The sequence below is a fragment of the Anastrepha ludens genome, chromosome 2, assembly GCF_028408465.1.
Source record: "Anastrepha ludens isolate Willacy chromosome 2, idAnaLude1.1, whole genome shotgun sequence".
NCBI classification, from domain to species: Eukaryota; Metazoa; Arthropoda; class Insecta; order Diptera; family Tephritidae; genus Anastrepha; species Anastrepha ludens.
In genome coordinates, this window is record NC_071498.1 from 33,616,808 (window position 1) to 33,629,024 (window position 12,217).

Below are 12,217 nucleotides of genomic sequence, written 5' to 3' on the forward strand. Positions count from 1 at the left end.
ATGGGTGCTTACAAAATCTTTAGTGCTTACATAATTTAAAGTGTGCTGAATTTGTGAGCGCATAGCTGCATGTATTCTTATTGCCTGTTAAGTGCTTTTATTTCGTATGCTTACAAAGTTTTAGCTGCAAGCGGCAAAATAATTGACGTCAAAGTGAAATGTCTGGCAAAGTGCTTAAATGCACGACGTAAACTGAGCAATAAAATTAAGTAAAATAAGTAAATTCGTGGATAATTGTGAACTGGTGGTGCTTTACTATTGTAAATATATTTTATAGTACGACTGTAAATAAAGCAGGTAGTGGATGGCAATTAACTACTTTTTATAACTGTCAAATTTAATAAATCCCCCAAATAGCTCCACTTTTCAAATATAGAATCTAATATAGAAATCGCTTTTATAATTTTACATTTATTTTGAATAACATTTCAACATTTCTTCTCTTTCTCCTTTCTCTCCCTCTCTCGCGTGCAGGACTCGCCTTGAACACCAATTCGCTAACCGGTCGTCGCGACTCGTTCGATCGGAACACATCCGCCTTTAGCCCCTCGGCCGTGGATTACAATAATAGCAGCACTTCTACACTGCAAGCTGCTGCAGCTGCCGCAGCCGCTGCTGCTGCTGCCGCGCGCGGCAAATGGCCCGGTGCTGTGACTAGCAGCTATGGTGCACTAGGCGCCACTGCCTCGGCTAGTCCGATTGGCACAGCCATCACCCCGCCGCCACAATCGTGTCTCGTCTCTAATCGTGCACCAGGCGCTGAAACCAAATATCGTCAACAAATGGCTGTCGGCGCTGTTGGTCTACCGCCCGCTGCGGCTGCAGCACAAGCGGCACAGGCAGCTGCTGCTGCTGCCGCTGCTAACAACATGTTCGGTTCAAGTAGTTCGCTGTTCTCGAAACTGGCTATTCCGGGCAATGCAGCCGCTGCTGCAGCTGCTGCTGCCGCCGCTGCCTCAACACGTCATGCCGCAGCCACTGCCGCTGGATTGAATGCATCCGCAGCTGCTGCTGCTGCTGCTGCCGCGGCCGCGGCTGGCGCAACACAACCGGGACGTTCACGCCTTCTAGAGGACTTCCGCAATCAGCGCTACCCCAATTTGCAGTTACGCGATTTGGCCAATCATATTGTGGAATTTTCGCAGGATCAGCACGGCTCACGCTTCATACAGCAGAAATTGGAACGCGCCACTGCTGCCGAAAAGCAAATGGTTTTTAACGAGATTTTGGGTTCAGCCTTTAGCTTGATGACCGACGTGTTTGGCAACTACGTCATACAGAAATTCTTTGAGTTCGGCACACCCGAGCAGAAGAACACACTGGGCATGCAGGTGAAGGGTCATGTGCTGCAATTGGCATTGCAAATGTACGGTTGTCGTGTCATACAAAAGGCGTTGGAGAGTATTTCATCAGAGCAGCAACAGGAAATCGTGCGTGAATTGGATGGTAACATATTGAAATGTGTAAAGGACCAGAATGGCAATCATGTGGTGCAAAAGTGCATCGAACGCGTGGATCCATCGGCGCTGCAGTTCGTGATCAATGCCTTCAAGGGTCAAGTATATACGCTAAGCACACACCCATATGGCTGCCGGGTCATACAACGCATATTGGAGCACTGCACCGCTGAGCAAACACAGCCAATACTGGATGAATTGCACGAACATACCGAGCAGCTGATACAGGATCAGTACGGCAACTACGTCATACAACATGTGTTGGGTGAGTGTGGCGCAAAAATCTCAATTGTCTGAAAATTATAAAAAATATGTATTAATGACGAAATTATTTTCTCGCGCAGAGCATGGCAAGCCCGAAGACAAATCGATACTCATCGCCAGCGTGCGTGGCAAGGTTCTGGTATTGTCGCAGCATAAATTCGCTTCGAATGTGGTGGAGAAATGCGTCACACATGCCACACGCGGCGAACGCACAGCACTCATCGATGAAGTGTGCACCTTCAATGACAAGTAATTAATTTTTGCTTATTTTATTTATTTTTTTTAAAAAGGGTGATTTAAAAAAATAAGTAATTTTTTTTGTGCTAAAATTTTTTTTAATTAAAAAATTTACACCAAGAGATTTTTTAATTAGAATTTTCACTATTATACTCTATTTTATTTTCGTTTGGGTTTTTAGAAGGGTTTATAAAGTTAAATGTTTTTACTTCTTAGAAAAATTAATTTGAAAAACTTAACCTAAGAAAATTTTACGAAGCCGTGCTTATAAGAATTTTCACTCTTATATTTCTTTTTTCAGAAGAGTTTGTAAAGTTAAATCTTTTTAGTTCTCAAAATATTTTTTTTTAATTATTTAATTATTTAAAAAATGTGCCCTAAAAAAGTTTTAAGTCTTATACTCTATTTTATTCCTTTTTTTAGAAGAGTTTATTAAGTTAAATCGTTTTAGTTCTTAGAATTTTGTTTTTATTTAATTATTTAAAAAAATTACCCTCAAAAATGTTTACTCGGATATTTGGGATTTGAAAGTCGTGATAATTAAAAGTTTCACTGTATACTCTATTTTATTCTTTTTTTTAGAAGAGCTTATAAAGTTAAAGTTTTTAGTTCTTACAAAAAAATATTAAAGCGCCTCTTAAAATTTTTAGTTATTATAAATCTGTCCTTCGCATTTACTAACTGTAGTATTTACTAGACTATGTAAGCAATATAGCTAAAATCCGCCTTTTGCATTTTATTGATCAATTTTAAAACATAATCGCCTACATACATGAAAGGCTTAAATATTTTGTAAGCACTCAGCTTATCGGAAGCTCTGGAACTTCACCTTCATATATCCATAGTGGCTTACAAAATGATATGGCCGCTTACAGTAATTATAACAATTTTTAATTTAAATCAATGTCTTACATAAACTCGCTTACGAGTTATATTAAGGAATATTTTAGTAAATCGTCATAAATAAATTTTTTTTTATTGTGCGCTCGTTTGCTGGAAGATTGTCAATCTAAAAAAATTCTTAGCTTTACATTTATTTCACACTGTATAAATGAACAGTGTCTCATTTGGAAAAAATTATCTTTGACCCTTGGCCTTAAAACAACGTGTTGGAGGCATGATCTTACTTCCGTGCCTAGAATGAGAATCCCGTACCAGACACGTGAAATCTTGTTCTGGCCAAAAGTGAGAACCTCATATCATATCTGAGATTGTTTTTAGTCACGAGAAAAGCTTTCATCGAAAGTGACACATACAATCGTCGCTCGATTCATAAGCCAAGAGGTTAAACATTAGAATGGACATTTTCGATAATTTGTTTTTTATACTCGAGCCCAAGAGTGTTACAATTTTATTCACATAATGGAATAAATTCACATAAGGGTTGTATGTAACAGCACAAAGGAATTGAGATATACTTATACATACTTGGGCCTATATATATATATATATGTATTATATGTATATCAGAATTCTTAGAATGATGGGATGATGCTAACTGGAGCAAAAAGTAATATATTTCAATGAAACTTGGACTCTTATAACTATTTGCCCAAAGTAGTTTGGTATTGAAAATGGGCGAAATCGGTCAAGAATCGCGCCCATCTCCCATATAACGGCTGTTTCCAAAAAAGTAAAAAATGTGAAATCTCTGTTATAAATGAAGCAAAATTACTTAGCTTTCGTACAAATGGCGAGCTCGAAAAAATTATACAAAATTGGATAAATTTGTATACTTCGAAAACGAATTGATAAAGCTTGGTACATACGGCCGCCGTAGCCGAATTGGTAGAAGCGTGATTACCATTCAGCGGTTGGTGGATACGAAAGTCCATGCATTAAACACCAAATGAGAGAACAAGTTTTTTCTTATACAGTACGTCTCTCGACAGGCAATTTAAACCTCCGACTGCATTTCTGCGATGAGAACAGTTTTACAATAACAAAAAAAAAAAAAAAACTACCGTTCGGTAATTTTTGTAATGTAAAATCGGATAAGAACCACATCCACTTTTCATGTGTTCAGACTAAATTTCCATCTGTCCGCCTGATGTTGCAAGCTATAATTCTTATATTCTGCCAAAAACTAACAGCCAGCCAAATAGAGTTTTACTAAAATGTTTGGTTGTAGATATCTGAAGGTATCAAAACGGCGCTTTAGTGCTCTTTCAGTCTGTCTGTATTCTTAACTTGTTTTTAAGGGGTTATACGCAGTTATGAAGCAAATAAAAGACGGGTTGTCAAGGATTTATCCTGAAGAAACTTCAGAATATTTTAATTTGAAAATTTTTGGCGGTTATAAGAGCATCCTTCAAAAACGTAACAAAATTTTTTATTTATGAAAATGTTGATTATGAGCGCGCTGCAGGCGATTTCTGGAACCTCCTTTAAAAAAAGACGATTTACGGTGTACATCGTAACTCAGGATTGGATTATCTGAAATCAAAAAACCAAACAAATTTTGTTAATATATTAGATTATCTAGTAATTAATCGTTCGGCTAATCAAAATAGTGAATTTTCACAAAATGGCAGCTTTTAAAAGAAATTATTTCGATTTTTACGTTAAAATTTGGCCGTAAATTGATTATAAAATGGAAAATAAGTATCAGATTTACAAAAGGAACGAATAATTACTAGAAAATGTGTCTTTAAAGATTGAGTTAAAACGGTTGACCGATCAAACAAGCCGTTTTCGAGATATCGTGTACACCGACTTGAAAAATGCCGTTTTGAAAAAAAACACGTTTAAAGTTTCAATACCTACCTTAAAACGTGCCGAGGCATCTCTACATATTTAGGTATAACTCCGAAAGTATTGCTTAGATCTACTTCAAATTTCGGGCGTATACTTTTGAATATATGTACATTACAAAAATGCAATAAAAAAAATCGATTTTTTTGAAAGTCATAACTGCGTATAACCCCTTAAGGCAAACCTTCGAGTGTATTTCTGCCATGAAAAAGCTCCTCATAAAAACCATTTGCCGTTCGGAGTCGGCTTAAAACTGTAGGTCCTTCCATTTGTGGAACAACATCAAGACGCGCACCACAAATAAGAGTAGGACTTCGGCCAAAGTCCTAGCAGAAGTGTATGCGCCAATTATTTATCTTTTAACTTATTTTTTATAACAAAATTGATTTAAATTAATTAAATTTTTTTTAACAATATCCTGCACTAACATATTTCATATTGTCCCGATTTTTTTAGCGCCTTGCACGTCATGATGAAGGATCAGTATGCCAACTATGTGGTGCAGAAAATGATTGACGTTTCCGAGCCGACACAATTGAAAAAGCTAATGAACAAGATACGCCCGCATATGGTGGCATTACGCAAATACACCTATGGCAAGCACATCAATGCCAAACTGGAGAAATATTTCATGAAGACGGCAAATCCAATTACAACAACAGCATGCACCACACTCGCCTCACCGTCACAATCGTCGATTGCGGGTAACACCAGCATCTCAACCATAACAACAGGGGCTTGCAGCACAGCGACTGGACTGACCATGACCACGCCCACCAATAGCGTGGCCGCCAGTCTAACGGTTGGCACACCTATAATGATCCAAGAGAATGGCATTAGTGTCACAGCAGTAGGTCAAACATCGCCAGCAGTGTCATCCTGCACCGTATCGACAAACAGCAGCAGCGCCACCTCAGTGGTAACAGCTGTCAATAGCGGCCTAGGACCCATTGGACCACCTACCGCCAATGGTGTGGTGTTGTAAAGAGGCACTAACAGAGCTAAGCCAAAATGAAAGCATACTAAATGCATGCAGTACAAGTGAGGAGCTGAAGAAGAAGAGAAGAAGAAAAATCACACACACACAGATAGAATAAAAATGGAATGGACACAGTTTTATTAGTTTATATTCAATAAGTAGCAAGTATTTACATGTATGAAGAGAATGCGAGCGCTAGGACGGACTTTACTATAATTTAAATGTGTAACTTAGTTTTAAGATGCTGAATTTTTGCGGATTCTATTTAGGTTTCTAGATATTTTCTTAACAAATTCATGGGGGGAAAAGGAACTCTTGGGCGTTATTCGTAATGAGCAAGAAAATCTAATTTACTACAAGAATCTCGGAAACTGAAAACAAATGTTGACAGGCAACGCTGGTTCACACACATTTTATGCTTTGTAAACTAATGAAAAACTAATGAGAATTAATGGGAAAATGAGAAAATGAGAGAACAAAAAAAATTGATGTCAAACGGCACTAAGCTTCATTTGCGCATTCGAATTGGATGGCGCTCGATTTTAAGATAAACGTCAACCAAAGGCATCAAAATCGTTAACAAAAATTGTAAAAAAATACAACTCGATTTCAAGTTTTCTAGAAGTTAGCAAAAGAGAAGAAAGCAAAGATTGCATACGTTTGAAAAAACACGAAACACACATTCGAAGCTGCTTACAAAACAAAGAAAATCAGCAAAAGAAAAAGTTTGTTAAAAAAATGGTGAACTAGAAAGGAAAACTACGCTTGAATTGAGAGCATTCGTTTAAGGCTTTTGTAGCGCAAGCGCGCACCAATTTTCTAATAAACAAAAGTCAGCAAAACAGAGAAAAATTACGTAAAAAGAAATAAGAAATCATGTAAAAAACATGAAAAGAGAGAAGACAAAAGAAAAAAGAAGAGAACACACACAAATGAAGCATAATGAGAAACAAGCAGCATCAAGAACACACACAAGCGCACTCATTCATCATATACAAGAATTATTTGTAAAAAACAAAAGCAAAAACAAACAGCAACAAGAAAATAAGTTTAGTTTTAAGAAATGTATCTATGTATTTGTAAAAGTAATTTCTCAGTAGCGTTCACACCGCATGCTTGCACCCACCCACCCATACACGCACGCACGCGCACGCACACACCGCTCATACGCTTTTCCAAACGCTGCTCATTGGCACAAAAGAGTCAACGTAGTGGCGTTTGTGATGGCACGGAGGGGAGTGCCGGAGTGGTGGTGTGGTGATGGTGGAAAAGCTGTGCTATGCACTTGAACTTCGTGGGCACGAACGCCTTATAATTATAATTTACTGTTAGTGCTTTTGCTGCTGTTTTAAGTGTAGTTATTTTAGAAGACTTTGGCATGCAGTTTATTTAACAATGCAAACAACATTTGAACACACACAAACACACACGCTTATACATATATATATGAAAGACAAGCAAAACACACACACACACTCACACACGCAGCGTTAGCACACAAACACTTGTATACAGTTATATATATTTTTTTGCATTTTTTTAGAGCGCAGCTTGATTGGCGCAAAAATGCAAAAAACCAAGAAAACAAAAACAAAGGACTTTTGTATATTATATTTAAAAAGAGACAAACCAAACTCACAACTAAGGACTTGTTGCGCACAAATGAGATTTTTTGTTGGCTGAGGAGTTGGCGGTGCGAAAAATGTGTCAGATGGGTGTTTTCGTGAGTATTTAGAATGATGTATAAAAGTGCATGTAAAAATGTTCATAAAAATTCATGTAAAAATTTCATAACTCCAAAAACAAAATCAATTATAAAAATTCATATGAAAAATGGAGACTAATGGAAACTCGAAATTCGAATAGAAGAAATTGCCAAAAAACGTCAATATTATTGATGTAATTTGCAGTAAATGGTGTAATATTTTATTAAAAATCGTTGGATAAGCGGGAGAGTTTGCCAGATATAGTAATTTGGCAATTTAACAATGCTAAAATATTATAAAAAAATTTTGTACTTTTTATTAAATGCTGTTTCGGCTTAAATTACTGACTCACAATGGCAAATTTGAAATTAAAAGCAGTTTTCATGAAAAGCGTAACTTTATGCGCACACGGCATTAATGAAGCTGGAAATGTAAGCGCAACTGTAAGCTGCAGAAAATGCTGTTGCAGGTATTTAGGCGCAAATGTGTGTAATAAAAAAGATTTCGTTGCTTATGCGCTGTAGAAAAAACATTTTTTCATAATTCTTAAAAGCTGCTTATATTCTTGCTTAGGATTTCGTACAGCTGCTTGTTGTGGTAGCGAAAATGCTATAGCTCAAAATATATAACGGCTATTCATTTACCAAGCAACACTTCAATTGTTTCGCGCAAAAATTAATCTATGTTGAAAAGAAGAATAGCGCTTCCTTCAATGCAGCAAAAAGTTAACGCATTATAAAAACTATATCACAAATACTGCAAAATGCAGTCTGTGGCTGGCATCGATGCAAATTCGATTCGAAATTTCACTTAATTCCACGTTCAGAGAGTGAAAAGGATGCTAAAGAAAAAATTAGGTTATTTTAGCGCATTCTTAGTGCATTCGATTGTCATATTTTGGCCACAAGAGTTCGCAAAGCAAAAAACGACGTGCATTCGTCACTCTGATTTTTGCAGCTGCAGCAAAGCATTTATAAACATTTTTGTTATTTATTTTGTTTTTTTGTTATGCCATGTTTTAGTGCCAATTTATGCAGTTATGTAGACAAATAACGTACGCTCGTTATTTTTAAATGTTTTCGAACATCTGCTGCGTACTAAATAAGAGTTTTTGTTGCCTTCAAAAAGTGAGATCAGAGTAGAGAAAAAAAAATAATTGTATGTATTCTTAACTCTTTTTGATGCGAATTGGAGGGAAAAAATATTTTGTTTACTTATCCTAATGTTTTACTCTTTTTAAATCAAATTGGGAGAAAAAACAATTCTTTTTTTTAAATACTTATGTGTTCATAATTTCTTGAACTTTTACGAGCTGTGGGGGGAGAAAAAATTTTTAATATATTCTTAATTTCTTGCTCTTTTTGATCCAAATTAGGTAAGACCAGAGTTGGGGTAAACAATTTTTTTTTATGCAAATTGGGACCACAGTTGGTGGTGAACATTTTTTTTATGAATTCTTAATTTCTTGCTATTTTTGATCCCAATCGGCACCAGAGTTGGGGGGGCAGAAAAAATGTTAAGCAGGTCTTTTAATTTTTTGCTCTTCTTGATACAAATTGGGACCACAGTTGGTGTGGTAAACATTTATTTATGCAATCTTAATTTCTTGGTCTCTTTGCTCCAAATTGCAGGCCCGAAATGATGAGTTATTAGAAAAATATAAAATTAAATTTTTTTCAAAGCCATAAAAATGTGAGTTGACCGCTTTCTGCTTGCATGTACATAAAAAATGTCTCTTATTGACTACCAGCAATTTTTGCTACTAGTAAAAGAAATTGCATTTTTTAAATAATAATTTTTTTTTAACAAGTAAAAAATTTTTAGCGAAATGTATCACTGTGCAACCGAAAATTATTTTTTGTGAAAAGGAAAATAACTCTCTATACGCTTGTCCTCAAAATTTCTAAGCAATGAACTAAAAAAAGTAAAGCAAGCAACTTTTTTTTTTTTGTTTTTTGAATTTAAATTAATTTTTCTACTGCGCAACTGAAAATCAACTTTGATGAAAATAAAAAAAAAACACTCTCTGTTATATGCTTGTCCTAAGCAGTAAAGTAAAAAAAGTAAAGTAACAGATTTTTTTATGAATTTAAATAAATTCTTCCAGTATTTATTGTAAAACTCTGATTATAGAAAATTTTCGCTAAAAAAACTTGTCGCACTTTTACACTGATCTATAAACGATTCAGCACTCTAAATTATACATCAAAAAAAAAAAACTCGTTTCCATATAGAAATTTGAATTGAAATTATTTGTAAAAAAAATGTAATATTTTGTAAAAAAAAATTATGTAATATGATGTAAAAAATTTTAGTAATATGTATGTAAAAAATCAGTATAAATAATTTGTAAATGCGCCTTTTAGTATTAACACGCACACAAACACCCACATACATACACACACACACACACACACACAAATTACAACTTGTACAAACTATATTTTAATTTTTGGCTCGTGAATCCTACGAGCGCCCGCATTCAAATCTCACGAAGGAAAATTTACCCCCCACACACACACAGTCGTAGTATTCGCAATTTGACGCTCGCTGTAACAACAAAAAGTCTCTTTGTGCGCGAAATATTAACCATTTGACACTAAATGAAAGCAAATGATGATGATATAAATATTGTAATTTGCATACGCTCGTAATAGTAGTTAGTACATACACATATACATATAAACACTAAAAATAAGCATAAGCAGATTATTAGTTTTTAGAAGGCAACCCCTAACAACAAGTCGCAAACAACAAGCGACGAACCAGCAACAGAAACTTTTTTAGCTAAAGCAAGAAACTGCAACAAGCAAACATTTTCAAACAAAAATACAAAAACAAAAAGGAGAACAAAAATACGAATATTTAAAAGAAAACAATAAATTTCTGTTGGTGGTAATCACAATGAGGAGGAGAGCAATTGTAAACATTTTTCTAGTAATTATAAGCGCAAAAATATGTAGAGAGCGGCAAATGCTGTTAAATCCAATTAAAAACAAAATTTATGTTTAAAGCTAAAATGAAATGCAAAATATTTAGGGCGTGTAAACGAGTATAACTAATAATTAAATTTTGTATTGTAATGAAAAAAAAAAATTAAACGAAATAATAAAGTGGTGTGCGTGTGCGATTTTACGCATTTTAAGCAGCTGGAGTGGGAAACACTACAGAAACACACACACACACGCGCGCACACACACCACACCACGCCTACCCAAAAGTGACTCGTAAGGATTATGTGTTGATTTTAAAAAATATATAAACTAATGCAACCTTTGTATTAAAACTTGTCTTATATATATGAAAAAAAAAACAAAAACAAAAAAATTGCATTGTACAAAAAACAGAATTGAAAATGTAAAAGCAAAAGCGAAAGCAGTCTACTGAAAAGTGAAAAATATGTAAAATGTAAAGTTGCAAAACTGATGTAACATTGATGTAATATTCAACAAAAAATTGTAAACATTGTATTCTATTGTAAACACTGTATGTAAAATTGTCAGTCGCTGCAGTTGCTGAGTCGAGCGATGCGCCGCCGCTGCATGATTGATTGGTGGCCGTTTGCTGGCTCCCGTGCACGTTCGCCGGCAACTGCTGCGTATTCGTTTAACCATTTGTATGCGCGTACTCATCACAACGTCGTATGTATGTATGTACAACAAAAGGTTTTGTGTAAAATTTTGTAAAGATGAAAACTAAAAACAAACTAGGAAAAAAGCAAGAAAAAATAATTATAAAAAATAAAAGCACTTGAGCAAAAATGAATACCCAAAAATTTGAAGACATTTACTACGTTTGCAGCATATTGCAACAACAACAACAAACAAAAATAATCGAGTGTAAGTCACGCTGACACGTAAGCGTGAAAAGCGTAAAAACCTACTGAAAAAGGAGAATACAAACACACACTGAGCCTGAGCATAAAGCAGCAAGAAAAAAGGCGAATTTGTAAAACTGAAAATTGAAATGCTGCCCGCATACATTGAACTGCACTGTAAGCTTGTTATGTACTATTATTAAAAAATTTTTACTTATTTATGTAAAATTAATGTGAATTTGAATTGGACGCGTAGCAAGAAGGAATGGCATGTGTTGTTAGAAATGAAAAGTGTAAAAAAGTGAGCAGATGAGCGAGCACTGCAGGGCGTGTAGATGGGAGGCGATTTGAAATTTGAAGGATCGAAGGCGAGTTGTTGTAAAAGCGAGTAACTGATATGCAATTAAAAAATAATAACAAAAATAATTATGCTAAGCAAACGTGTAGGTGTGTGGCTGATAACACCTTAAAATTTGCACGCGCATGGGAGAGTTTGAGGTTTTCAAAATTATTAGCATCAAATTCAATATGAACAAACTGCATTAAATTGCCATATTTTGGTGGTAAGCAGTTTAAAGTACGATAATTATTATTTTTATATATTATAAGCTGCTTAAACGGGCGATGCTCCCAAGAGATCAGTAAAAGAGGCAGCGGAAGCTGGCGCAGAGGTTATAAAACACCTTTTTACGAAGCACACAAAAAATCCGCACACAAAAAATCCAAATATTCAGGTAGTTTACACTATAATGCGATGCGAAAGGAAATTTAGTATTTTATATATTTAGTATTTTATTTAATCAATAAAAAAAGGAAAATTTGCTAAGAAGTTATTTTAGATACAAAAACTTGTGCACAAAGCAAATAAAATTCAAAATATTCTAAATATTCAGTGAGTTTACACCGTAAGCGATGCAAATATATATATATCATAATGTAAATATGTTTCATCGTTTTACTCCTGTATGGGAACATTGAGCCTCCACAAATTGTTTCACTGCTC

The 12,217-nt window shown here is 35.1% G+C and overlaps 1 protein-coding gene across 1 annotated transcript in view; it reads left to right on the top strand.

The window, feature by feature from the left end:
* The window catches only part of LOC128856666 (maternal protein pumilio), a 212,762-nt gene extending 201,590 nt beyond the window's left edge, over positions 1-11,172 (top strand). Inside the window, exons 6-8 of the mRNA XM_054092012.1 lie at positions 475-1,722; positions 1,802-1,970; positions 5,169-11,172. Coding sequence (XP_053947987.1) covers positions 475-1,722; positions 1,802-1,970; positions 5,169-5,697 — 1,946 coding nt within the window. The 3' untranslated portion in view covers positions 5,698-11,172. The remainder of the gene's footprint in view (positions 1-474; positions 1,723-1,801; positions 1,971-5,168) is intronic.
* Positions 11,173-12,217: the final 1,045 nt, after the last annotated feature.